Here is a 27,381-nt window from a genome sequence, read left to right as displayed (position 1 = left end):
GCAGTCAAGGGTGTGTCAATTTTTATGAAGCTGTAACCACTAAAAGACAGATTAACCTGAAGTACTAGATTTTAAACCAACTCTCCAGTAGCATCAAGATGTGGCATCTGGGAATTGTTTCCTCATGGACAAATTCATGCAAATCACGGCTCCAGGGGCCAGATCCAGCATTTGCGCGAATCCGTCCGCCAGGTGAGTGGACCTTTAGGTTCTGCTCAGACGCCACACAATGTCTCCCTCGATCAGGGGACAGGGATGCTCTGCAATTGCGTCTGCCTGGACGTCCTGTTGTGCCATCTTCTGGAATGCTGGGCATACAACATGGCTGCCCAGTGTGTCCCTGTCCTCCAAATGAGGAGGACTTCGTGCAGCGCCCAGGCTGAACGCTTGACTACTGTCCAGACAGGGACCGCATTCCGGGTGTGCACAACTTTTGAGTACTGCTGCTCTTGGATCAAAGGCAATGCTAGCTTTTTGTGACCCACTGAAAGATGCTCCCTGTTGTTTTTTTTTAATCAGCTCTGTTTCAACTGCAGGAAGCCATCACCATTGGGGGGCTGGAGCAGCAGAAGCTGTTTCTTTTCCTATTGACATGAGACATGAAGGCATCAGTACTTGTTCCCTTTGTTGTTCTCAAGTACTCACACAATATTAGTCCTACCAATGATTTGCACGTAGCAGCAACTATAGGAGGTAGAGCAACAGACACTGTTGTAGCCATTTTGTAAGGGGACAGCCTGATCCCAGCTTCCGAAAGAGTCTGATCTTGGCCGGAAAGAGCTGTGTTTGGCAGAGATCACACTGAGCTGCAGGCACTTCATGTCTTTTGGGAATTCACTAGGCCTAGGATCCCATTCAGTATGGGATCCCATGTTTTGGATGGGAAGGTCAGCAGGATCGATATGGGACAGCCATGTTAGGTGATATGGCCTTTGATTAAAGGGTGCAGTATTAGACAGAGGAAACTTCTACTATTGTTACTACTTTTAAAGCCACCATTTTTTCTTCTTGTTGCCTCTTGTTTTTTCTTTTTTCCTCTTATTTTACTATTTTCCCATAAACTTCATTGCTTTATTATTCCGCAGATAGTTCTAGTATCTCATAATTGGAAATGAAGCTTAAGGATTTTTTAAACGGTCTGTTATTGTAATATTTCTTCAGTGAAAGTTCTCAGTACTAAATCTGGAATCCTGAGACTTTCCACATCACAAAACTAAATATAAGTTCAGATGCATACAGTTTCATGCTTCATTTCTTCTTAAAAAAAGAATTACATAGAACACATGTAATTTTTAATTCTCTTTGAACTATGAGCTGACACTCTGACCTGTTCTGGTCTGGTCTAGAGGGTAGACAGGGGCAGGAGGTCTGGTCTAGAGGGTAGAGCCTCCGTTAGCCTGAAGATAACATCAGAAGGTCGCCAGTTCGAGGACACCAGCAGCTCCCTGAACGTCTGAGAATGGTGAGACCTTGAAGAAGCTGACAAGCCGAGCTGAGTGATTCCACCTGCTCTTGGTGTGAGCAAGAAGCGTCTTGGCTGCCCTCCATGTGAGAGATGGAGCTGCTTACCAGCCTGCATGGGAGAACTGGAGGCCAGAAGTGAGACCAAACCAGGAAGATCCATTTGAAATGTTGTTGGTTCTTGAACGAGAGAACTACTATGATTGTAAAAATCCCCTTGAGGGATTTAGAAATGCCTGCCTATGTAAACCGCCTTGAATAAAGTCAGAGGAGTAATCCGATGACCAGAAAGTCAGTATATAAATACCTAGTTGTTATTAGTTATTCTTCTTAAATCCCTTCCTGAAATTCACAGCAAGGGAACTGTTGCCATAGCATATTTTATTCATTCTGTTTAACCACCGTACCTGTTTCACCTTTTTATCTGATTGACAGTTCAGAGATGTTCTGCCTTTTGTTAGGGGGAAAATGGTTTTCTTGTTGAGAAAATTGATCCTTTGATGCCTTTGTCTTAAAAGCCCTTGTATTTCAAGACATTTTAATAAAACCGGTTTCACATCAATTTTGTGGGAAGTTAAATAATGCATCTTGAGTAAACATAGGACATTTTATGCATTAGTACAATCACAGCCTTCATACACCCTCCCATATAGAATTGTTTACCTCCTTGTGCTTTGAACACAGTATAGAGAGATACTGCAGTGGTGTGAATGTTGACCTATCTCAAGGATAAGATACAGCCTTAGAGAGAAAAAAATAGAAAAATTCCAAACAGCCCAATCCTATCCAACTTTCCAGTGCTGATGCAGCTGTGCCAATGGGACACATGCTGCATCCTGCTGTGTGTTTGTGCAGGGGGTGGGGGATCATGGAGGCCTTTTCAAGGTAAGAAATGTTTGTTCCCTAATCTTGGGGCTGCACTGCGGCTACATTGCTGCTGAAAAACTAGATTGGATTGAGCTTGCAGAGAGAAAAATGCTTTAAATGCTGCAGTCGCTACTGAGTTGTTTGTAGTGCTGTTCTTTAAAGGGATGTCAGAAAGGTGCTGTTTACACTTTCAAGAAATTACAAGGAGAGAGCCAAACTATAACTTACCGCACTTTATTTCTAGCTTGTAAATTGGAAGGCTGCATAAAAATTCGATCATTAAAAAGTAAGGCCACAGTTAGTTCAGTGTAGTCTAGAAACATAAGTAGGCCTGTTGTGACCATGAAAATGGCATTTACTTTCTTTCTTTTACTATATCACTGAATTCAGGGTGGTAGTCCTTTTTTTCTTTTGTAGAGATGGTGAAAAGTATTCCAGAATACTGCTTCAACATTGAGATTAATAAGTGTAAAAATTCAGCTTCTGTTCTCAATTGAAACCATGGTTATAATGCAGGCTTTTGTACATTCTCATGTGCTTTTTTTCTTTTGATTTTAGCAGATGCAAACATGACAGTCAAAAATCTTTCATCGGTACAACAGCTTGGCATTAAAATGACGATCAGGTACATTGCTTCAAAATATTTCACTTGGGTATAAAATTTGTTCGATTGTGATATCAAATCCATGATACAACTTTTGCATCTAACATACATGTTTGGGGAAAATAACTATGGCTGCAATCCTAAGCACACTTTCCTGAGAGTAAGCCCCATTGAACAAAATAAGACTTGCTTCTGAGTAGACCTGGTTAGGATTGTGCCCTAAGTAGAAGATAATGACTATAAGGCTGCAATCTTATCTACACTTTTCTGGGAGTAAGCCCCACTGAAGGAAATGGGACTTCTAAGTAGACAAGTGTAGGGTTATGCTCTAAATTGCATGCTTGTGTACACATAAGATAAATGGGAAGAATATGCAATTAATTTATGTATGTGTTCTTAGGCTTAGTTGTGGTAAAGTGACTATGAGCCAGAGCCTTCACAGAAAAGGTGGGGTTTGAGAAGGGAGCTGGACAAGAGTGTATCAAAAGATAAAGGCAGAGCAGTAAAGAGAGGCTATGGAAGGTTTTGAAGGTGACGACCAGAATCAGTGACTGGGCAGAAAGCCTATGTAGGTATTTAAGGACATGAAATGAGATGTGATCAGAGCAACAAGAGAGGTGAATGATTTTTGGCAGGAGAATTCTGGATGGAGGTAAGAGGGCAAAGGTGAGATAATGGAAGACCAGAGAGCAGGAAGTTGTGGTAGTCAAGGTGGGTGATGTCCAGAATGTGAACTGCTGAGGCGACAGAAAGGGCTGTAACTTTGTGATGTTGTAGAGAGAAGAGCAACATGATTTGGTGGTGGACTGAATATGGGGATTGAAGTTTGGAGATGAGTCAAAAATGAATGTGTAACTTCTGCATCTGAGACAGAGTTCATCTTTAGTCTCTACTGCAGTACCTGCCACTCCAGATGAATTGCCAAATACTTTATAATCTTTCCTAACTGAATAGAGCAGTTTGGACGTCCAGTGGAGATTATAAACTGAGGATACAGTGTACAAGTCTCCCTGCCAAATCATTGTTCACATATAACTGTCTAGATGACAACAGATATATACGGATAGTTTAACATTATGTGTATCAAATTAGGTACAATATCCTTGACGGCGCAGTCCTAACCTGCGTTGGTGGAACTAGGTCACGGTGGCCTGCACTGTATCCAGCGCAGATTAGGAGGCTGCTGGAGGTCACCCAGGTGTAAGGGGATATTTTCCCTTTACCCCTTATCAAGCCCTAGTCTGCCCTATGGGGCTGTTTGGATCTGTGCCAGCGATTTAGCTGGTGCAAATCCAAGCAGCCCATGTAAGGTTAGAGTATGGTGTATGCTGCCTCTGCTGATTCCACCCCTCTTTGAGCCTGATCCTGCCCCTGTTCCACCCTCCCTCACCCAAAGACACCCCTCCCCAACCCTGGAATGCCCTCCCACCACCCCCTGTGCTGCCTGGCACAAACCTGCCTTCTCCGGCTAGGGCTTGATCTGGCCCTTATGAGCAAACACGGGCCTCCATGCTAACCCAACCAACTCCTGAGTTGGTGCAAACATGCCTTAGGAGGGGGCCTGCGCTGACCCAAACGCACGTTAGGATTGGGCTACCCTTCAATTAAAATGGAGCGTTTCAATACATATGTAACATCTCAAACATTTTCCAGTGAGAAATTGAAAATGAAATTGATATGCAGATACATTTGGTGCCAATTTTGAGTTGTTAAAATAAGCAGTGTCAGGCTTCTGATTGATTCAGTGGTCTTCCCTCTTAGTTTTGTTCTTTCACATTTGTGCTAGGCTGATCAGATATGCTCTATAAATGAGGTTTTGGATCTTCACTGTAGCAGTATTAAGATATAAGTAGAGTCAAGCTAGATCTGTTGACATTGATTCTCTGCTTCTAATACAATGATGAATAATTGTATTTCACCTATGGAATAGTAAGGAGGTTTATTGTATTCTGCTTGGCCATCGTTGAAGACATAATTTCTGTTTGTAAAATGATATAAAGAAGTTTAATGTTACTTGAACTAAGTCACACAAGTCACGCAACATGCCCATAGGGAACAGAAAGCTTCTATGCAGCACATATCTGTCCATCCCATCATCCTCTCTGCTTAATCAAGTTCATGTTCTTGTGTTGGGTATTGTAGAGAACACTGGTTGGTGCTGTCATAAGCATTTGTGTGGCTGCCATTCCCCTGTAATGGCCTGACATGCTGTGCACTACAGCAAGATATTGGGGAAGGCAAACAGTGCACAAAGCAGCTTTCTCTACTTGTTGACACTGAGTGGTCCAGAGAGTCACTTTCCTAAGGCTACCCAATGAATTCCAAGTTAAAACAAATGGGCGAGGGGGCTCATTCTCTGAACTATACTAGCCTTCTTATGACGCATATATATTTCATTTGTATGTATACATTTAAAATGTTTGTTTCAGCATAACTACCATCATATTTGTTTTCAGAAGCATTTTGATAAAAGTCATTTATCCTGTCCTTCAAAACTATTAATTTGCTGTTATTCTCTTTTGCTACTAAGGGGATTAATAATGTTGTTCAGGGTTATTGAGTGTAATTTATTTTAGATTGGTTATATGCTCCACACTGAAGGCCTGGGGCACATGAAGTATTTTAATACCAAACTTTTAAAAATCAGTTCTAAAGATAAACTGCCATAGGAAACAGTTACCTAACTGGACATAAATCAGTAAACCACCAAAAGCCATCCCAGACAAGAGTGCAAATTCTATAGTTCCATAGTGTTCACTGAGGGTGTATCTCAAAGAGCCCTTCTTGTTCACACTAGGCACAGTGGCTTTGGTTACTTACATGATCATAACAGATTGATAGAAAGGTTATCTCTGTCTTCGAATGTAAGACCCTGGCTCTTCCAGGCCTTTGAGATCATGAGCCACATGGCTTGGAATGCAACAGAGCCATTGCTTCCTGCAAGCTGTTCCTATGAGGCCATGCTCTGCAATAGTTGGGGCCTCTAGGCATCATTTAACACAGTAGTTCTCACATATTTAGCACCGGGACGGAATGAGAATCTGTCAGGATCCATTGGAAATGATGTCATGACTGGAAGTGACATCATCAGGCAGGAAAATTTTGAACAATCCTAGGCTGCAATCCTACCCACACTTTACCCAGGAGTAAGTCCCATTTACTATAATTGCTAAAAGAATATACACTGTAGCTTGTTAAAAGTGCAGGTCTGTAACATTTCCCTAAATGCAGTCACATACCATGGTAGCAGCAAGTCTAATATATGAAAAATATAATGAAATGAATGGGGATCCACCTGAAATTGGCCGGACTGGGAGAGGGATGGGAGGTGGGTCCGCGGAGCTCTGCTCCGCAGGATCCAAGGCACTCATGTAGGGCTGCGTGCCCTACACGAGTGCCTTTACCATTGAGGGGCTGCTTACCTTACCTGGGAGAAGGGGACGAAAGATCCAGCGGCAGTCCTTCTAGGTGCCACCGTGCCTGGGCACCCCGGACAGCTCAGGATTGGGCTGTAAGTTATGTTGAAACTTAGTATTTTCTCATTACATAAGAACTTAAGAACATAAGAACAGCCCCACTGGATCAGGCCATAGGCCCATCTAGTCCAGCTTCCTGTATCTCACAGCGGCCCACCAAATGCCCCAGGGAGCACACCAGATAACAAGAGATCTCATCCTGGTGCCCTCCCTTGCATCTGGCATTCCGACATAACCCATTTCCAAAATCAGGAGGTTGCGCATACACATCATGGCTTGTACCCCATAATGGATTTTTCCTCCAGAAACCTGTCCAATCCCCTTTTAAAGTTGTCTAGGCTAGACGCCAGCACCACATCCTGTGGCAAGACGTTCCACAGACCGACCACACGCTGAGTAAAGAAATATTTTCTTTTGTCTGTCCTAACCCGCCCAACACTTAATTTTAGTGGATGTCCCCTGGTTCTGGTATTATGTGAGAGTGTAAAGAGCATCTCCCTATCCACTCTGTCCATCCCCTGCATAATTTTGTATGTCTCAATCATGTCTCCCCTCAGGCGTCTTTTTTGTAGGCTGAAGAGGCCCAAACGCCATAGCCTTTCCTCATAAGGAAAGTGCCCCAGCCCCGTAATCATCTTAGTCGCTCTCTTTTGCACCTTTTCCATTTCCACTATGTCTTTTTTGAGATGCGGCGACCAGAACTGGACACAATACTCCAGGTGTGGCCTTACCATAGATTTGTACAACGGCATTATAATATTAGCCGTTTTGTTCTCAATACCCTTCCTAATGATCCCAAGCATAGAATTGGCCTTCTTCACTGCCGCCGCACATTGGGTGGACACTTTCATCGACCTGTCCACCACCACCCCAAGATCTCTCTCCTGATCTGTCACAGACAGCTCAGAACCCATCAGCCTATATCTAAAGTTTTGATTTTTTGCCCCAATGTGCATGACTTTACACTTACTGACACTGAAGCGCATCTGCCATTTTGCTGCCCATTCTGAGTAGTCTGGAGAGATCTTTCTGGAGCTCCTCACAATCACTTCTGGTCTTCACCACTCAGAAAAGTTTGGTGTCATCTGCAAACTTAGCCACCTCACTGCTCAACCCTGTCTCCAGGTCATTTATGAAGAGGTTGAAAAGCACCGGTCCCAGGACAGATCCTTGGGGCACACCGCTTTTCACCTCTCTCCATTGTGAAAATTGCCCATTGACACCCACTCTCTGCTTCCTGGCCTCCAACCATTTCTCAATCCATGAGAGGACCTGTCCTCTAATTCCCTGACTGTGGAGTTTTTTCAATAGCCTGAGGTGAGGGACCGTGTCGAACGCCTTCTGAAAGTCCAGATAGATAATGTCCACGTGTTCTCCCATATCCACATGCCTGTTGACCTTTTCAAAGAATTCTAAAAGGTTTCTGAGGCAAGACTTACCCTTACAGAAGCCATGCTGACTCTCCCTCAGCAAGGCCTGTTCGTCTATGTGTTTTGAGATCCTATCTTTGATGAGGCATTCCACCATCTTACCCGGTATGGATGTTAGGCTGACCGGCCTATAGTTTCCCGGGTCCCCCCTCTTTCCCTTTTTAAAGATAGGCGTGACATTTGCTATCCTCCAATCTTCTGGCACCGTGGCCATTTTGAGGGACAAGTTGCATACCTTAGTCAAGAGATCTGCAACTTCATTCTTCAATTCCTTAATAACTCTTGGGTGGATGCCATCAGGGCCCGGTGACTTATTGATCTTTAATTTATCAGTGAGGTCTGAAACATCTTCTCTTTTAACCTCTATCTGACTTAACTCCTCGGTTAGGAGGGGCCGTTCGGGCAGCGGTATCTGCCGGAGGTCTTCTGCCGTGAAGACAGATGCAAAGAACTCATTTAATTTCTCTGCCATCTCTAAGTCTCCTTTTATCTCCCCTTTCCCTCCCTCACCATCCAGAGGGCCAACCGCTTCTCTGGCGGGTTTCCTGCTTCTAACATATTTGAAGAAGCTTTTATTATTCCCCTTAATGTTGCTGGCCATGCGTTCCTCATAGTCTCGCTTGGCCTCCCGTATCACCTTCTTACATTTCTTTTGCCAAAGTTTATGTTCCTTTTTATTCTCCTCATTAGGGCAAGACTTCCATTTACAGAAGGAAGCTTCCTTGCCCTTCACAGCCTCTCTAACTTGGCTGGTTAGCCATGCGGGCACCCTCCTGGATTTAGTGGAACCCTTCTTTCTTTGCGGTATACACCTCTGCTGGGCCTCTATTACTGTTGTTTTAAGCAGCCTCCATGCACTCTGGAGAGATTGGACTCTTTTTACCCTCCCTTTCAACCTCCTTCTAACCAGCCTCCTCATTTGAGGGAAGTCCGCACGTCTGAAGTCAAGGGTTTTTGTTAGAGATTTGCCTGGTATTCTTCCCCCAACGTGCATGTCAAAACGGATCGCAGCATGATCACTGTTCCCCAATGGCTCAGTAACATTGACATCTCTAACCAGGTCCTGCGTACCGCATAATATTAAATCCAGAGTCACCTGCCGTCTGGTGGGCTCCGTGACTAGCTGCTCTAAGCCACAGTCATTTAGCACATCAAGAAATCCGGTTTCCTTATCGTGACCAGAACACAAATTGACCCAGTCAATATGAGGATAATTGAAGTCCCCCATGATTACAACCCTGTCCCTCCTTGTCACCTCCCTGATCTGTTTCCTCATTTCAAGGTCCCCATCCGATTTCTGGTCTGGAGGGCGATAGCACGCCCCCAGTATTACATTGCTGCACAAGCCTGGTAATTTAACCCACAGAGATTCTACGGTGGAGTCGGACCCACCTTCAATCTCTACTTTGCTGGATTCTATCCCTATCTATTCTATCCTCATCAGCATTGATTCATTTATTCAGACTATCAATATGTTTTCCATTTATATGTCTAATGATAATCTGATTTCCTCAGAATGCCTTCACAGCTTTCAATTCATTATGATATGCTATTTAGATCTATCTTAGGCTAAATATGACTGAAAACAAAGTAAAATTCTTTACAGAAGAATTTTGGATTCCTATAGTAAAAATGACTGGAAACATTTAAGAATATTCTAGCAAGTAATAGTTTTTATGGTCTTACACTTAAGATCTTACAGTGATGTCCGAGTTTCCTTTTCTGTAGCCAGTCGTGAGGAAAAGTTAGGTTTGTATAGGATAGGGATGGATGACCCTAAAGTACATGTTGAAATACTGCAGTACTGCAGTGTGTTAACTTCCTTTTTAATAAAATAATGTTTGCATTAAAAGAATGTGGACCATTAGCAGGGTTTTAATGTTATACTTCAGCACTTTACGTGCTGAAAAAGAATGGTTCGGCTATAAAGAACAGTGAGTAGTAAGAGAAAATGTATTAGTGAACTCTTGCTGTGAAGGTTTGGGATCACTGTCCTTGCTATCAAAAAACCAATAACATGTGGAATCAAAACTGGCAGATTGCCACAGAAGCCCTAATGGAGAATAGTTTTGTCAGGGTAGCCACTACTTTAATCTATTAAATCTTACATTTCACGCAGAATTTAATTGGCAGCTGATGTAGATCTATCTCATTTGGGTTGTGTTGTGCTTTTTCAGTGGAGAGTTTTCATGAACATAGCTGAGATTCCTAGAAATGTGAAAATAGTTTCACAGTCTCAAAGGGCTAGTAAACCTGTTTCTCTCCAAGAATAGCCCTCCATGCCACATGGCAAACTGCTTTTGAATCTGAGGGGAATTTTCAAAAGCCATTTGTAATATATTGTCAAAGTCTACTCCCCCCCTTTCCTTCCAAAAGAGTAAAAAAACAAAAAACACCATTGAACTAGCGTAAGCCCCTTGAATAGTCATGTAATTTATTGGATCCAGCCCATTGTCTTGTATAAAATGGTGTGCAGCAGCATTTCTTGGCCTGAAAAGATAGCAACTGCCATAAGAAAGAAATAGCTGCCAACAGCTTACCAAGTTGAGATTGATTATAACTATGCATTGGACTATTGTTTCCTAAACATTTCCCTGATGTAAAAAAGATCAGAATAACTAAAGAAAATATGTTGTGCTTCTCTTTGAAGTTGAATTTCTTTGTCTTTTTTTTTTTAAAGCTATGGCAAACATTTGAACCTGCTGAAAGAGAATGCTGAAAGCAATCTTTGCCAAGTACTGATGTATTTGGACAAATTTTTGAAACAACAACAAACCTTTGTAAGGACTTCCCTACGTATCTTTTTTTCCTACGCTGAGTTATATTACACACATGTCTTTTGTCAATATAATTGTCTAAATAACTTCATATGTTTGCTTGCCTTATTTAGGATTGTGATGAATATTGGTAAATAAATAGGGATATAGTTATAATTACAAATTAGTGCCATAACTACAGGATACCTCGTAAGATGTTATTTACCATAAGACATGCTTTCCAAGCAGTTGCTTTAAGGCCCTTCATGTTCCATGGCCATGTTGCTTGAAGAATCACGTTCACTCATATGAGCCTACCCAGGTCCTTAGGCCATCTGCTTGGTCCCTGCTCTTGCATTCACAGCCAACACACATTCAGTTGGCAGTGACAGGCTTTTTTGGTGGTCGTGCTGCACCTTTGAAATGTTTTGCCCATGGAGGTCTGGCACCACTTCACACCACCTGCTTTTAAGTGGTTCCTAAAAACACAAAAGTTTTGCTTAACTTTTAACTGAATATGACCTGTTGTTTCATTACTGATATGCTTTTTTTTACTGGGTCTCTTGTTTTAGCTGATATGATTACTTTCGTTTCATATGGTAGTTTTATACTACTGGTCGTGTCTGTTTTTGTTGTGCTGAACCCTGTTTTTTGTCAAATTTTTTTGCCAATTTTCCTCATTTTTTTATACTTCTGATACCCAAGAAGCTTCTGTGTTTCTCAATTGCTTAAAAACTGCTGGGAATGGTTCCTCTAGCAATTTTTGTCCTTTGATTGAAAAGCTATTCTCAGACAGTCATATGTTGGAATTGGATTTGAGTCCTTTTTATGCATGGAGTAGCCAATCCTACTGCTGGTATTAGCATGTACCTACCAACTGAGATGCCAAAACAGGTCTGTCTACTAGGTAAAAGGGTGGGATGGCATGGCCAGGTGGATTCCACTTCTCCAATCAGGTTAAGATATAAATATCTAGGCTATTTAAGTAATGCTCATGTGACCGTCATACAAATCGATGGTAAGGCCACACCTGGAGTATTGTGTCCAGTTCTGGTTTCCACATCTCAAAAAGGACATAGTGGAAATGGAAAAGGTGCAAAAGAGAGTGACTAAAATGATTACTGGGCTGAGGTACCTTCCTTATGAGCTACAGCATTTGGGCACCTTCCTTATGAGGAAAGGCTGCAGCATTTGGGCCTCTTCAGCCTAGAAAAGAGGCGCCTGAGGGGGGACATGATTGAGATATACAAAATTATGCATGTGAAGGATAGAGTGGATAGAGAGATGTTCTTTTCCCTCTCACACAACATCAGAACCAGGGAACAGCCACTAAAATTGAGTGTTGGAGAGTTAGGACAGACAAAAGAAAATATTTATTAAGTAATTATTATAATATAAATATTATGTATATTAAATATTATATATATAATTTACTCAGCGTGTAGTTGGTCTGTGGAACTCCTTGCCACAGGATGTGGTGATGGAATCAGGCCTAGATGCCTTTAAATGGGGATTTGACAAATTTCTGGAGGAAAGATCCTTCACGGGTTATAAACCATGATGTGTATGTGCAACCTCCTGATTTTAGAAATAGGTTATGTTAGAATGCCAGATACAAGGGAGAGACCAGGATGCAGATCTCTTGCTGTCTTGTGTACTCCCTGGGGCGTTTGGTGGGCCGCTGTGAGATACAGGAAGCTGGACTAGATAGGCCTATGGCCTGAAATACAGTGCAGATTCATGGAAGGTACACTCACTTAGGGCCCAATCCAGTCTGGCCCTAGCGCCAGCGCTGGGTGTTGTAAATGTGCTGTAAAGACATTTATAGCACCCTGTGAGGTGGGAGCACTGGCGCCAGGCCTACGCCAATCAGTACTAGGCCCAGCGCCATACAGAGGGTGCTGTGGGAGCACCCAGAGGTAAGTTGCGCGGCCAGGCAGTTGTGTGAGTTTTGGGGATGGGGAGGGTGGGGCAGGGGGAGGAACCAGTCTGGAAGTGGGATGGTACCAGAGAAGCCCTGCTCCTCCAGATCCTATCCTCTGTGCTGAGTTGAAAAGCCTGACATGGAGGTTATCATCGGTGCTGGCAAAATTTGCACAGCCTGGGGCTTTCTTCACAGAAGGGGAAGAAAGTCCCCTTCCCCCAAAGAGATCTCCAGCAGCCTCAGCGGGGCCGCTAGATACAGCGGTCGCCATTTTGGCACAACTGCACCCAGCAGTGTCACCATGGATAGGACTGGGCTGTTATTCTCTGTTAAGTGCAAGACCAAGATTCCTGGGAGAATGTAAGTACAGGTCCAGCCTATTTATACACAGATTTTTTATACACGGATTTGACTCAACACGAATGGCCCCTGCAAATGAGAAGGAATGTACTGATCCCTGGAGAAGAGGAAAAATGCATCCCTTTAAAATCAGTTTAAAAAACTGAACAGTCCTTTAACAATAGCCTCCTTAATGAGAGAGAGGCAGCTGGCTGACAATCCATCAATCCTTCTCTCCCTAGTGGACCCCTCCTTTCCCCCTGAACACTTGAAAGAAAGGTGATCCCTTTGCATTGGTGAAGGGAGGGGCTGAGTGTAAGTTCTCAGTTTGTAAGCTCTTGGTGGAGGACTGATTGTTGGATTGTCTTGTAAATGACTCTTATCTTACATTGAAAAGGTCAGCAAGGCTGTTTTTAAATCACTGGAGCAAAGAAACTTTGTTTTCTTAATTGATTTGCTATAGTGTGTTTCTTGTCATCCATATGAGTGTTTGGAACGGAACCCACGAGAATAATTAGTCTCGACCTGTAGTAAGTAGCTAGCAATAGGGACTGTAATTCTAGCTAGACACTTTTTAAGGAATGCACTTCTCTTTTCACTCCATGTCAGACTGCAAACATAACTTGTCTGCAACACATTGGGAGTTTTCTGTACATGAAAAAATGCATGTGATCCAGGCTCGTGATATCTGAACTAGGATACTGATCTTTATTGCAGCCCCTACCTTTTTATTTTATAAATATTTGGTTGGCATTCAAAATTGCAACGTTTATTTGATTTGACAGCAAAGAATTTCCTTAACATGCTCCTACTTCAGGTGGTCTTCAGGGGAGATATGCAGGCTATGACTGGTTTGCATCTTCAATATTTCTAATAATGATGGGAAACAAGGAGAAAACTTTAACATTTCTTCACCAGTTTTCGCATCTGCTTGCCTCAGCTTTCCTTTGGATACCAAGGCTGCATAGTTCTGTAAGTCTTCTAAAGATGTTTCATCTTGACAAGATTGCTTTGAACATGTTAAATGAATGTTTATTAATTCAGAAGTTCTCTTATGTAAAAAAAAATTCATTCACTTAGAGTTTTCTAACTTAATGTGTGGCCTGTAAAATTTCTTTGAGGAAAAATATGGATTTGACATCAGCTCAAATGGTTCTCTTACAGCATGGAAAAAAACAGGTAGACTGATAGCAATGGTGTTGTTGTTGAGTTTTAAAGTGAGAAATAAAATGCACTTTATTGGTAGTGTTAAATTCTGTGTGTAGGCAGAGAGAAAGAGCTATTGAATAGCCTTTTTATTACTACTGCTCTGTGCAAGCTCATTCTTTAGATTATCAGCCTTGTTTTAATGTAAAATCATTAAAGGACACAAAATAGCAATGTTGGATGAGGGAATAAACCCCGCTTTAAGTTGGCTTGCTACAGCCCGAATATTTTAACATTTCAGATAGTCATTATTTATACAAGATTCATTTGACATACAGTACATTATCATGCAACAAAAATGTATTTTTAAAATATTGTATTTCCTGACCCAAGCTGAATTAATCATTTGTTAGAAAAATGCTCCACAGAAGTGAGTTGAGTGCATCACAGTAGGGCCAGTATGGCTCCTTACTTTTGTTATATCATCACCTTAAAACATTAGTCCCAATCCAGGGTTTCCTCAGTGTTTAGACAACTGGTTCTCTAACAGGTGTACACACACACACACACACACACACACACACACACACCTCCTGAACAATTCTGCTAAAATTATGATTTTTTTTATCCCACTTTGTTGATGCCGTCCTGTTAAGGGCCAAATTAGAAATGTCCTAAAAGAGTCCTGATTAGATCTCCCAACATATTTTTGTTGGATTAAAAGAAGCCATGGTTGCATGTGTATAAGTTGTGGATTGTGGGGTAGAGGGGTTAATAATTTTCTGCTGTACTGGTTCTCTGATTTAAATGATTCCTTTGAAGCTATTTTCTGTGGACATTTTTTAAAAAAGAAAAAATACATTGAATGATTTCGCTCATGTCTCCCAAGCTAAGTCTAGTTTTACCCTAAACTAAACTAATGAAAGTCAACAAATTTATTAATTTTTTATACGACTCTTTTTAAAAAAAGCTTTCACAACATTTCATATAGCTAGAGGTATGGAAAGATGAGAAGCTTATAATAATTTTTTTTTTGAGAGAGAGAGACAAAGGAGTTACTAGCAGCCACTGGAAACAAAAAAAAATAGTAGGCTGGGATGAGTAGAGAAAGTTGCTCTTGACATGCTAAATTTAAGAGTGTCACCATTTTAAAAGGTTCCTCTTTGCCCAATTAGCAGGGGGAATGGCATTATCAGTGTTATGCAAATGCCATCAGTGAGCGATTGGGTAATGGGCCTTCACTGTTCATGAATCAATAAAGCAGCTTTTCATCTGATTAGTAACCTTGACTTCAATGATGTCTATTTTTCCAGTGATTTTACATATATGACCTTAACTTGTATCTCTGAAATCCACCTCAATTAGTTTGCTACTTCTTTCTGAAAACTAAGGTCAAATGTATCAAGCAATTTAATGATGGAAATGACTGGAGAGCTTTCAGTTGTCACATATCTGAAAGATCGCAGTTTGACCTCTGCAAGCTGAAATGTTGCATGCATTGAGTTCTTTGCTAGGTATTTTTATATGAGGTAGGACTCCAGGCCTTTCCAGACAGTGAGAAAGCTCATATTTTGTGCAATGATAATCCTGTGCATTGCCTTATTTGCTACCAAGTTTCTGGGCCAATCTTGGCACAAGGAGATGTGCCTTGACAGGTAGCCATTTTCTGATTTGTATGTAAGCCAAACTGGAAAGAGACCCTCTTTTTCTCTTCCTTTAAGTATTTTCCACGAAGTTCATCAAACAATGTGAGTTTGATGTGAGTGTGTGCGTGTGCGTGTGCGTGTGCGTGCGTGCGTGCGTGCGTGTGTGTGTGTGTGTGTGTGTGTGTGAGAGAGAGAGAGAGAGAGAGACTAAGGGCCATAAGTACTAAGTACATAAGAAATGAATAATTGCATTTCCATCTCTTTGAACTTTTTTTCTTTTCTTTTTTTTAGTAACAGTGCAGAGGTCCTCAGATCCAAGAGAAACCAAATGTGACATGTAAATGCATGGAAGATAGCTTCAGTAGTTGTTCTTTTTAAAGAAAACTTTAAAGTAGCATAAATTAGGAGTACTGAAGCCAGACTAGATCTGCTTAATAACCCTCTCCCCATCAACAGATTCTGTGCTCCAAATGACCCTCCCAGCTTATTTTCCCTCCAGCATTGAAGGAGAACTGCTTGCCTATTCCATCACTCAGTGGCTAAGGAGATGCAGGGGGTAGCAGTTGCACCAGGCAACAAGCTTTAGGGGGGCAACAAGCTGAGCTTGACAATAGTGGTAAAAATTGTGAAAATCTTGGTATTTAAGATTAATACCATCATGTTATATATCATTGGAAAGGTAATTTAATGCAGAATGCAATAAAACAATACACATTAGAATATCTGTTTGCTATCAAAAGTAATGGCCAATTAACCAGAAAATGAAAACACAACTACCTTAAGGAACAAAAAGTGGATTTCTTTAATCCAAAACTGATTGTGATTCTTTAACCCAAATATGAGACTGATTGTTCTGAGAGCCAATGAGATGTAATTATGATACAATATGGGAGCAATAAGGTGTTAATATGAGTCAGCTCTCATTTCCATGTATCATAATACAGCTACTCCTGCTGACTGGTAAAGAGGCTCCTCTTTACCACAACCTCCTCTTTACCACTTTTTCAAGTGGTGCTCCTCTTATATTTAGCAGGGAGAGAATAACCATCCCTCTTCACTCCAGCACAGTGTCTCTAACCAATAAAGGTCACACTTTTAATTTATTTACTTAATTAAATTTGATTTTGTCATGGAGGGAGGGAGCTACAAAATCTTCTTTGATCCCAGGTAAGCAGATAGATACATTAGGGTGCAATCCTAACCAACCTTCTAGCACTGACATAACTGTGCCAATGTGGTGTGCACTGCATCCTGCAGTGGGGAGGCAGTCAAGGGGGCTTCCTCAAGGGAAGGTCATGTTTGTTACCTTACCTTGGGGCTGCATTGCTGCTAGGTTAGTGCTAGAAAGTTGGTTAGGATTGCACCCTTAGGGCCCAATCCTATCCAACTTTCCAGCTCCAGTGCAGCTGCAATGCAGTTCCAAGGTTAGGGAACAAATGTTCCCATATTTTGAGGATGCCCCTGTGACTCCCTCCCCACCACAGGATGCAGTGCGCACCCCATTGGCATTGCTGCACTGCCACTGGAAAATTGGGTAGGATTGGGCCCTTAGTTATGCTACTGGATTGGGGGAGGTGACAGATCAAGGTGGTGAATTGCTGGGGGAGGAGGCAGGTTTCTCCCCAGTTTGCACTTTTTTGAAAACCTGGAGGTGATGTCCCTTCCGGTTGTGACATCATTTTTGGGGCATCCAATTGCAATTTTGAGCAGTTTTGAGCTTTGCACGGGGCTACACATTCATTAGCTATGCCACTGCCATCACTCACTCTCCTAGTGGAGAAAGTTTCCCCTATTTACACTCAGAGATAAAATGTTTGTCAATATTCATGATGGATAACTGTTTTGCCACACTTGGTGTTTGCACCAAATAATGTTCACTAATGTATCCATAATTGTTGTGCAAAGTTTATCACTGTGCCTTCTTGCCTTTTGAATTTAGCTAGAGAGAACGTAAGATACTCTTTTTCCAAAATTGTTTAAAGAAAATTCTTTTCTGTTTGTTGTACTCTCATTGGTCAGGTCCACCTGCCTGTTGACATAGCTGTGTCCGGCATCCATCCAGTCTATTTTTGCAGTGCACACTATGTTGAGATGTTGCTGAAAGCTGAGTTGCCACTTGTCTCTTCTGCTTTCCATATGTCTGGGTTTACTCCATCACAGGTAATATTTAAAACTATTCCAGTGAATTTTTTAAGTGGCAGCCCTGGCAGTTAGCAGCAAAAGAGGTTTGCACAGCTACCACAAATCAACCCCCTCTTTTAGCCACATACTTTTCTCTCCCAGTGTTGCACCTGTGTGGGGGATCCAGATCTTGGAATCAATGCATACTTCTCTAAAAATAGTATAATGTAAAGAGAATCATTTTGCCCAATTTTGAGTTATACTGCAGTGGGAAGAATTAAATGTATAAATTACACTTGCTGCTAATGAATGCTCAGCAGGGAAATCTAAAAATGAGTGAGCCTTTTGAAAATGAATTGCTTTTTCCTGTAGCACCTCATTATTATGTTTGATAATACAAGCATACAAGTGAGATAGAAGAAAATGCATTATAGCTGCTGTTCTGAGACTTAATTGGAGATTTTTTGTTTGCTTGAAGGGGTCTTGCTGCCATGATCTGAATGTACCTTTTGCAAATACATGTACATTAGCCATAATCAGGCAGCGAACCTATTCATGCAAGAACAGAATGGAACTTGTATTGGGAAATTTTTTCATCGTTCAAAGGCAAATTGCTGAAGTACTTCCACTGTGTCACTATCTAATACAGCGGTTTTCAAACTCTCATGGACCGTTTGCACTGCTGTAAGTTCTTGCTGGAGTGGGGGGAGTCAGCGGGGTGGGATGCACTCACTAGTCCCTGCAGCAGCCATCCTGAGGTGCGGGGAGCCCTGTGCAAGTGTCTGAAGCCCTGTGCGAGCCCTGTGCAAGCGTCTGTAGTGCTCCCCAGCTCGTAAGAAGTGAAAATGAAGCGATTGCACTCCACTTCCGCAAAACCAGAGGTTTTTCTTCTTTCCTGCCGCCTCGCTGCCCCTGCCCATAAGGGGAAAGAAGGCAGGGCCTTCAGGCTGGGGCGTCGTGACACCCCAACTTGAAAACCACTGATTTAATGGACAGCTCAATTCTATCCAGCCCTCCCCTCAGTGGAGCCAGTGCAGGCCATGCTGCATCCTGTAGGAGAGGTTGGTGGGCTCCTTGGGCAGCCACAATAGGTCTACTTGTACTTGCGCAAGCTAAATGATAGCTAACTCAAAGATTTTCTAAAACTTATTTTTAACAATTGGATTGTTAAAAGTAGAAGAAAAAGAATGCAAAAGTAACAAAAGAATGGTCATTGTAGCTGATTCAGATTTGTACATTCATAGGAACTAATTAACAAAGGATTCATAGTTAATAGGTAAAGGAAATGTGATAACATAAGAGATTGTGCTTTTGCAACTAAAGGAGCAGTTGTTATTTTCAAAAATCATTTGTATTTGCCAAAATTATTGAAAGCATATACAGGTTGAGTCTCATTATTTGCAAGGGTTCTGTTCCCAAAACTCATGTGAATGGCAAAAGCCAAACTATAGCAAATCAATTTAAAAAACAAAGTCCCTTTGCTCAGGTGATTTAAAAACAGCCTTGTTGACTTTTGTGATGTTAAGATAGTCATTAAGATGACAATCCAACAATCAGTCTCTCTCCAGGCCCCTAGAAAGGATTATCTTTCTTCCATGTGTTCAGGGGGAAGGGAGGGGGTCGCTTAGAGAGAGAATGATTGATGGATTGTCAGTTGGCTGCCCTCTCTCTAACTATTGTAAAGGACTGTTTTCCTTTAAAGGGCCCTTGTCATCTTGTTGAGATAAAAATCTCTACAACAGTAAGAAAAGCATTTTAAAGGGATGCATTCCCCCCCCCCCCCGTCTCCAGGGATCAGCACCTTCCTTCTCATTTGCAGTGGCCATTCATGTTGAGTCCAATGCATGTATAAAAAATCCTTGTATAACAAGGTTGGACCTGTATTGTATTACAGAGGACCTACTACAGATATGCACCACTTAAGGACAGGGATACATTTGCCAATCCCTGTTGTTATGCAATCAGATTGTTAAGTGAGCATTCAGGACAATGTAGTGCCTTTGTTGTGTAAACAAACACTCCCTGTCAGAAATGAGCCTACTGAAGACCATTTGCCTCTTCTTTGCATTAAGAGCCTCTTTGCTGTGTAACAGGCACTCTGCTGAAGGTTATGGTTGACCTGATTGCCTCATTATGAGCCTCTTTATTGTGCTTTGATCACCGTCATATATGCAGTCCCATCATTAAGCGGAAGATTAAATGGCCTGTATTTATTAAAAATGTGTAAAAGTTATCTTCAGTTATCCTTACAGAGTGCCAATATGTATGCATATGAAGTGCTTCTGTTGCTTCCTGTCATCAGCCTTTAAATCCCTGCTTCTGAGCCCAGAGCCTTTCCTGTCCCTTTTTCTTTAGTCACCATGGAGTACTTTGTTTCACCCTTTTGCAGAAGACAACAAATACTATGCAATAGGAAGTCAACAGCAAATTGCTCCTAGAAAGCACACACATCTGTAGTAGAGGAGAAAGTAACCATTTTTGTAATATAATCATGGAGGACACAAAGACAATATGATCACTGATAAATGGCATCTCAGACTGGAGTTGTAAAGTTGAATTGTGTAGAAGACTTGAGGTTCCAAGTTGTGAGCGAAAGTTTGATTTGTTTCATTTTTTTTTTCTTTTCCAGATCTGTCAACAGTGGTTAACTCAGTGTTTCTGGAATTATATGGACTGGAGTGACATCTGCCATTATATTGCCATCTGTGTTTTCCTTGGCCCAGATTATCAGATATATACATGTATATCTGTGTTCAAACATTTACAGCAAGAAATTCTTCAGCATACACAAATTCAGGACCTCCAGGTTTTTCTTAAAGTAATGTTGTTTGATCTCTTTGATTTAAAATAGAATAAAGCTAAAGATTTTGAATGTTGTAAGGATGACCATTATTCTAATATTGTGAAGGAGAAAGACTTATCTCTCCACATCTTTTGTGATTTTAGAAGTCTCAGGGCCCAATCCTATCCAACTTTTCAGGAAAGGAAACAAACATTATCTTACCCTACCACAGGATGCAGCGTATGCCCTATTGGCATGGCTGCACCAGCACTCAAAAGTTGGATAGGATTTGGCCCTTAGTCATATCTCACCTTAACAACCTTTTTTCCAAACTAAAACAATAGTGTAGCCTACCTTCATAAGAATGGTCCTTCAGTCCTCTGATCATTTTGGTTTTCCCTTTTTTGCATCTTTCCAAGCTCTACAATATTCTTCTTGAGATGTGGCATCCCATTCAAATCAACTTTCCTGGTTCAAATCAACTTCCCACACTTCTACCCTGAACTTAATAGTCTTCGTTAAATCACTCCCTTCAGCCTCAGCTCCCAGGCTGCGGTATGGTGATAATAATACAGGGTTGTTGTAAGGACCATATCCTAGATAATATATGTGAAGCATATAGTGCTCAAATTACTATACAAATGCTAAGTATTATGATGATATGACACAACCTAAGCTAGTATGCTGGACAGCTCATGGTCTGCAATTTGAGATCTGGCCAAGATTCTGGGAATTGCAGAAATATCACCATAGAATTCTTGCTGTTCCAAGCAACATTGCTTTCTGGAGCTCAGCTGGTGTAAATTGCTCAAGGTCTAGAATGTCAAGATGCTTCAGACTTTTAGGCACAGCTCCGAAGGCTTCAATGACAGTTGTAACAATATTGACCTTCTTGTAGAGACGCCCAAGTTGTATTTGCAGGTCTAGATATTTTATAATCTCTTCATGTTCTTTGTCTTCAATTCTGCTGCCTCCTGGGATTGCAATATCATTTATCCAAATTTGATTTTTCTCTTTGTCATTTACGGTTATACCTGGCATATTTTGTTCTAGAGATGTTTATCTGTCTGTAATTTGAAGTCCCAAAGAATCTTTGCTTGATCATTCTCAGTGTTTTTGTTGAGTTTATGATCCCATGAGTTTCTGTGTAAAAGTGATTCGTTTTGTTTGCAAAAATTCCAGTGAACCATACCTCCATCATTCTTATGACAATTTTTGTAGTCAATTTGAGCAATCTTGCTACAGGCACTGACCAAATGGTCGACTGTTTCATCTTTCATTTTACAAAGTTGACATTTGAAAGCCTGCTGTTTCACCCAAAGAATGTAAGGATAGGACATTTTGTTGCAAAGATGCAGAGCCTGGGAGTTGGACTCTAAGCCTATGAGATGATGGGGCTGTTCGAAATATGTAGTATGACTCAAATTTTTTTTTCAGTTTGAGCTTGCAATTTTTAAAAATGGAAATAGTTGGAATGATAGAATATGATTGTTGATTTTGGTCTTCTGGCACAATGGCCCTTCATGATACATTAAGCCTTTTCCTTGATGGCTTTCTCAATGCATCATGAGAATGTCACATTTTGGGGCTGTTGGGCTGTTTTGAGGCTGTTTGGGGCTGAAAAGTCACTGGTTCCCAAAACTGTTTCCTTCCTTTTCAGCTTTCTAAGAGTACCTCTTCCTGCCTGTTCTGGTGTGTATTGCAGTCAGGAAGCCCAATCTTATCCAAGTTCCCCTGCATTAATGCAGCAGCACCAGTGCAGCTTGCGCTGCATCCTTTATAGGAATTTTGTATGCTGGAGACCTCTACAAGGCATAGTGACAGTTGTCCCCTTATCTTGGGGAACACCCAGCAGCCCCAATAAGACAACTCATGCCTGCGCCTGCAAAACCACTGGTGCATGTCCACGTTGCCCCATGTTCGTGGATTAGGCCTTGGAAGGGGGATAGGTTACAGTGTGCACCACTACTGCCAGTCCTGCCCCCTCCGAGGCCTGATCTACCCACCCCCTGTCCCTGTCACTGCTCTTCCCCCCATTCTCAGCCCACCCCCCCAGTTCTGCAGTATGAAACTTATTGTATCCATGTGCATTGCTTCCTGCACTGGCATGGCGGGACGGCACAGGCCTTCCCACCAGCTCTACTAACTGGTGCACTATCACAACATGCCTTACTGCACATTTGTGACAGCCTGCACTGGTGTAGCGTGCACTCTGCTGGCACAGAGGTGGGATAGGATTGGGCCATGATTCTTATATCTTTAACATGATTATAAAACATAAGAAGGGTCTTGCAACAAATTACTGTGGTATTTATTTCTTCCTTTGAATACATCCCTATGGTTTTGGTCAGGCTTAATTCAGGTTAAGCATGTTCTGGATCACACTGTTGGGTTGCAGGAGCTGAGTGAGAGTTTGTATTTAGCAGAGAACAGTCATCCTCCTCTCTCTCTCTCTCTCTCTCTCTTTGAGAAATGGAAGTGAAAGTGCTTTCCTGGCCTCTCCAACAGGAGGTTCCATAGGAAGAGGAAGGACCTCTCTAGGAATTCAGGTTCTAACTCATTAACCATTAGGAAGGAAAGCCGTTTTGAGCTCTTCGATCCCCTTTTGGGTGTGCTGTTTTTTTTTTTTTTAAGTTCTGACTTCTGCAAATGTCTGGAGTTCCATAAACAGCAGGTACCTCCTTTGAGACTAGTTCCATTTTGGCTACAGTCTGATTGGCACATAACAACTTGAATGGCACACTAGAGTACATTTGTCATTATCGAGAATGATGGAAACGACGATGATGAAACAGGAAACGACGGCACTGGCTCTTTTGCTAGTGCAGACTGGAGGAGCTCTGTATCGGGTTTTAAAGCTTGACATGGAGCATAGGATCTGGCTAAGGAGGGCTCCAGTGGTCCCACCCCCACTCACCTGGTTCCTCTCCCTGCCCAGGATGCCTCCCTTCCTACCCAGAAACCCTGCATCGCCACCTGGCGGTGAGCCTTACCACGGGAGTTCCCCCAGCATTGGCTTTTCAGCACTGGGCTTGGTGCCGGTGCTCCTTGCTCTCCTGGTTCCATAAATGTGCTTTACAGCATGTTACAGCACCCAGGGCCAGCGCTGGATCTTGGCACTGGAAGAGTATAGGATTGGGCCCTAAACCACCAAGCTGAACTTCTGAATATGAAGAAGAGGAATGACCTAGCAGTATTCTGAATATTAATTTTAATGAGCCGTATCGGACATCCATAAATTTAGAATCAAAGCTGAATTTTTATTAATATAAAATTCTAGACTGTTTAATACTTTTAAAGCAAGTAATATCAAGTTAATTGTTTAAACATGCCATTGACTGCTGTCTGTTCATAACAACCATTTTGTATAATGTGAGCGCCGGACTATACTATTTAAAGTCTTTGACATTAATTTTAAAATAGCATGGCAGATCTGTAGTTCTCATTATATAGTAGGTGACAACACACCAGAGCTGTGCTTCCTCCTAATAAAATTCATTTTAACATCCGATGACAGGCCATCAAGATTAAATAGTTCTTAAGATGCACAGGCCAAATGATAGGTTGGAAAATATAATGCTCTCATTAAAACTGTACTGACCACATTTAAAAGGAGTACTAGGTCTGACTGTATTTTATATTCTTAAGCAAAAGTGGGGGGAGATAAACGTTTCTAAAGAAAGAGCTAGGTTTTAATTTATATCCAGTGTCAAAATAACTGAGTTGAAGAACAGGCTTGAATCGGAAGATACTAGGAATGCAAATCCACAACACGCTGATTCCGAATGACTTTAACTGAGCTACTTTGTAAATGGTCATGGCTTGTGCCCTAAAAATACAAAATGTTATATGAAAGAAAAATTATAGAGGTGGAAGCATAGCAATACATCATAAAAGTGAGTCTGTGTTTAAAAAGCGCCCCCAAGCCAGGTTGAACCATGCACAATAACTATTGGCTCCAGATAGGAAAGTGAATGCCTATGCATGCATTACGTTTCATGGAAACTGGATGTGTGCAATCATACAAAAACACATCTGTAACCACAGTGGTTACTCACATGGAAACCTGCTTCTGCATGTGAATTTCCCTTGCTGGATAGGGACAGTTGTTTCCAAATCTCCAAGCTGTTTCATGAAAAGTGAATCTGAAATATTTAGATAATTGCTGATTACTCCTGATGCCATTAACTCTAATAACTGGTGGTTCATTGTGGCAAGGCTTATTTCTCCTTGTAACTGTTTCTCTTTTTTAAACTCACGCATGCATGGATGCAAGGTTCATTTGGCCTTTCCTTTGTTCAGTCTTTTCTAATACTATTTTTCCAGGAAGCACTAATAGCTCTTTTACAGATTACTACTCCCCAATGACGCATGTACATTATCTAATGAAGTGCCCACCACCTTTGCATCATGTGTGGTTTATGATGGTTCATGGTATTCTGAGAGTGCGTACTGCATTCAAGCATGTATTCAGGGCACAATGAGTTCCCAGTACAGAGAGACGCAAGTACAACAAGACACCTGGCACTATCTTTTGTCCCTGAAAGCCACACTTGTGTAGAATGACAATAATATCCCATTTTTTCCACTTTTAGATGATCTACAGTAGTGCTGTAGGCAACTCAGGAGACATTAGAGTTAATTATTAGAGTTAGTGGTAATCATGGGTAATCAGCAATTATCTAAATATTTCAGGGGACAACTGGGCTAGCACCTTATTCCATTTCTAGAAGCAAAATGAAACCCATGCTAATTTGTGTAATGAGAGAGAGACTTTTTGCAAAGGCATTCAAACCACTTTTCCTTAGTCCAATCAGAAATCGTTCTGGAATTTTGAACTCATCCACTCATAAAATTCTGCTACATTTCTAAGATTCCCTATGGAGGGAATCAATTTGCAAGTGTCCCTCAGCTTTTGTCAGTGTTATGGTGAGAGCTGAAGAAATAGAATTCTGCTTCCCTCCCCCCCTTTGGCAAAGCAGTGCAGTTTAGAGCATGTCTGTCAGTTGTTTCTGCCAAATTCTCTTTTTAAACACATTTAGAAGTGGTAGATGTCATGTTTATGGGAATGCATCCCCAGGGAAACTTGCCATTGCCCTTCCTTGTTCTTCTTAATTTATCTAATCAAGTTAAGACATTGTTTTTTCATAAAGCATTTAGAGCTAGCCAGATTAATTTTTTGTTGCTGAATTTGTTGTTGTTTGGAACGATTTAATGCTTGAGGATTTATATTTATGTTTTATTGTTGTGGTGGTTTGTTAGTATGTGTTTATGAGTTCTCTAGTGATGTATGGTGATGGAGCTAGGTAATATGTTGGTTGTGAAATATTCTGTATCCTGTATACTGTCAACAAATGTTCAATTAGAAAGTTGGCTACAAATTAGTGTTGTGTTTTCACTTTTATCACTGTATGCAGGGTTCTACTCCATTGTAAGAAGCCAAAGTTAGTGCCAATGGGGGTGGGTGGGAATAAAATTAGCTACATTTTGAAAAGACTAGAATGCATTAGCTTGATGGTGTGCATCATATTTCTTCCTAGCTAATAATAATTTTCATTTTTTTCTTTTTTTGCATTGTACAGGAAGAAGCACTTCATGGATTTCAAGTGAGTGATTATTTCAAATACATGGAAAGCTTGGCTCTAACCTACAGACCAGTGCTGCTAAGAGACATGAGGAACATTAGAGTGCAGAACACATAGATCAAGCAAATGAGCATCTCATTTCAAATTTTAGTTATGTTCTTAAGGGGACACTGATTGTTTGTTTTATATCCTTCTCCATAAAAATGCATTCGTTATAAATGTACATACTGCCAAATCAATAATAAGGCTTTTTAGCATACAGCTTTCACGAGGCGACATCCTCTAAATTGGATCATCTGAAAAATAATGTGTTTTCCTAGCCATGCGCTTTGTTTACTCTTGGCTTGAGAACCTGCCCTTGAATTACTTAAAAGGACCTGCTTATATTTTCCAGGAGCGATTTCCATAGTATTAAACTGCTTACCTTCAGTTCCTACCTAAAATTTCTAAATTGCACAAAGGTTTAGCAATAAGAAACAGTAATTTGAATTGTTTCTTTGAAAACTTACCCTTTAGCAATGAGCAAAGGCAGAGCTACTTTCTTGCATGCAGTAGGACTGACCTTTGCAGGTCGGGGAAAAGACAGCATAGATATTCAGTTACTACTCCTGTTTTGGAGCAGAATAAAAGATTTATTTTCTGCTCTAGTCATTTTAAATTATGTTTGTGTACAAAACCCCTTACCTGAAATTCCACATATTGCTAAAGTGGATGATTTAAAACTGCAATAAATTATGGTGTGTGATATTCATTGTGGGTCTGTGATTTAACTAAAATATTGTTTTATGCCAAAATTAAATGCAGGAAAGTACATGAGGTACATGTATGAATAGGGCCAAGTTATCTGCAAAACCATTGAGAATATCTTTTATGGTCTATTGGCAATTACATGGTGCATACGAGTAAGGGAACTGGAACTGAAACTGAAACAAGTGTTCCTTACTTGGACTGCCCCCCTGCAGAATGTAGCATGCACTCTGGTGGTATGGCTGCCTTGACAGGAGCCCAAACCTATCCCTCACCATCTGGCTCACAGATGGGCCATTGGCATGTGTGGGGAGTCACTGGCTGTGTCTACTTTCTCACTTACCCTTTAGCACCGGTGGTTTCATATCTTCTCTCTACACTACAGTATATATTGCATCTCATTTTTTTAAAAACTAATGAGTCCAAATCTCATAGTCTAGAGGAGAGCCTATAAGCGTTTCCAAAAGTTAAGAACATAAGAACAGCCCCACTGGATC

The 27,381-nt window shown here is 41.3% G+C and overlaps 1 protein-coding gene across 1 annotated transcript in view; it reads left to right on the top strand.

The window, feature by feature from the left end:
* Nucleotides 1-26,874, top strand: part of TBC1D32 (TBC1 domain family member 32) — a 103,530-nt gene extending 76,656 nt beyond the window's left edge. Inside the window, exons 29-34 of the mRNA XM_066611150.1 lie at nt 2,887-2,953; nt 10,519-10,634; nt 13,675-13,829; nt 17,669-17,809; nt 20,400-20,588; nt 26,135-26,874. Of these exons, the coding sequence (XP_066467247.1) occupies nt 2,887-2,953; nt 10,519-10,634; nt 13,675-13,829; nt 17,669-17,809; nt 20,400-20,588; nt 26,135-26,254 (788 nt within the window). The 3' untranslated portion in view covers nt 26,255-26,874. The remainder of the gene's footprint in view (nt 1-2,886; nt 2,954-10,518; nt 10,635-13,674; nt 13,830-17,668; nt 17,810-20,399; nt 20,589-26,134) is intronic.
* The last annotated feature ends 507 nt before the right edge of the window (nt 26,875-27,381 follow it).

The sequence above is a fragment of the Tiliqua scincoides genome, chromosome 1 (assembly GCF_035046505.1).
Source record: "Tiliqua scincoides isolate rTilSci1 chromosome 1, rTilSci1.hap2, whole genome shotgun sequence".
Lineage (NCBI taxonomy): Eukaryota > Metazoa > Chordata > Lepidosauria > Squamata > Scincidae > Tiliqua > Tiliqua scincoides.
Note: the sequence above shows the minus strand (reverse complement) of the source record. Positions and strands in the feature narration are given on the sequence as shown.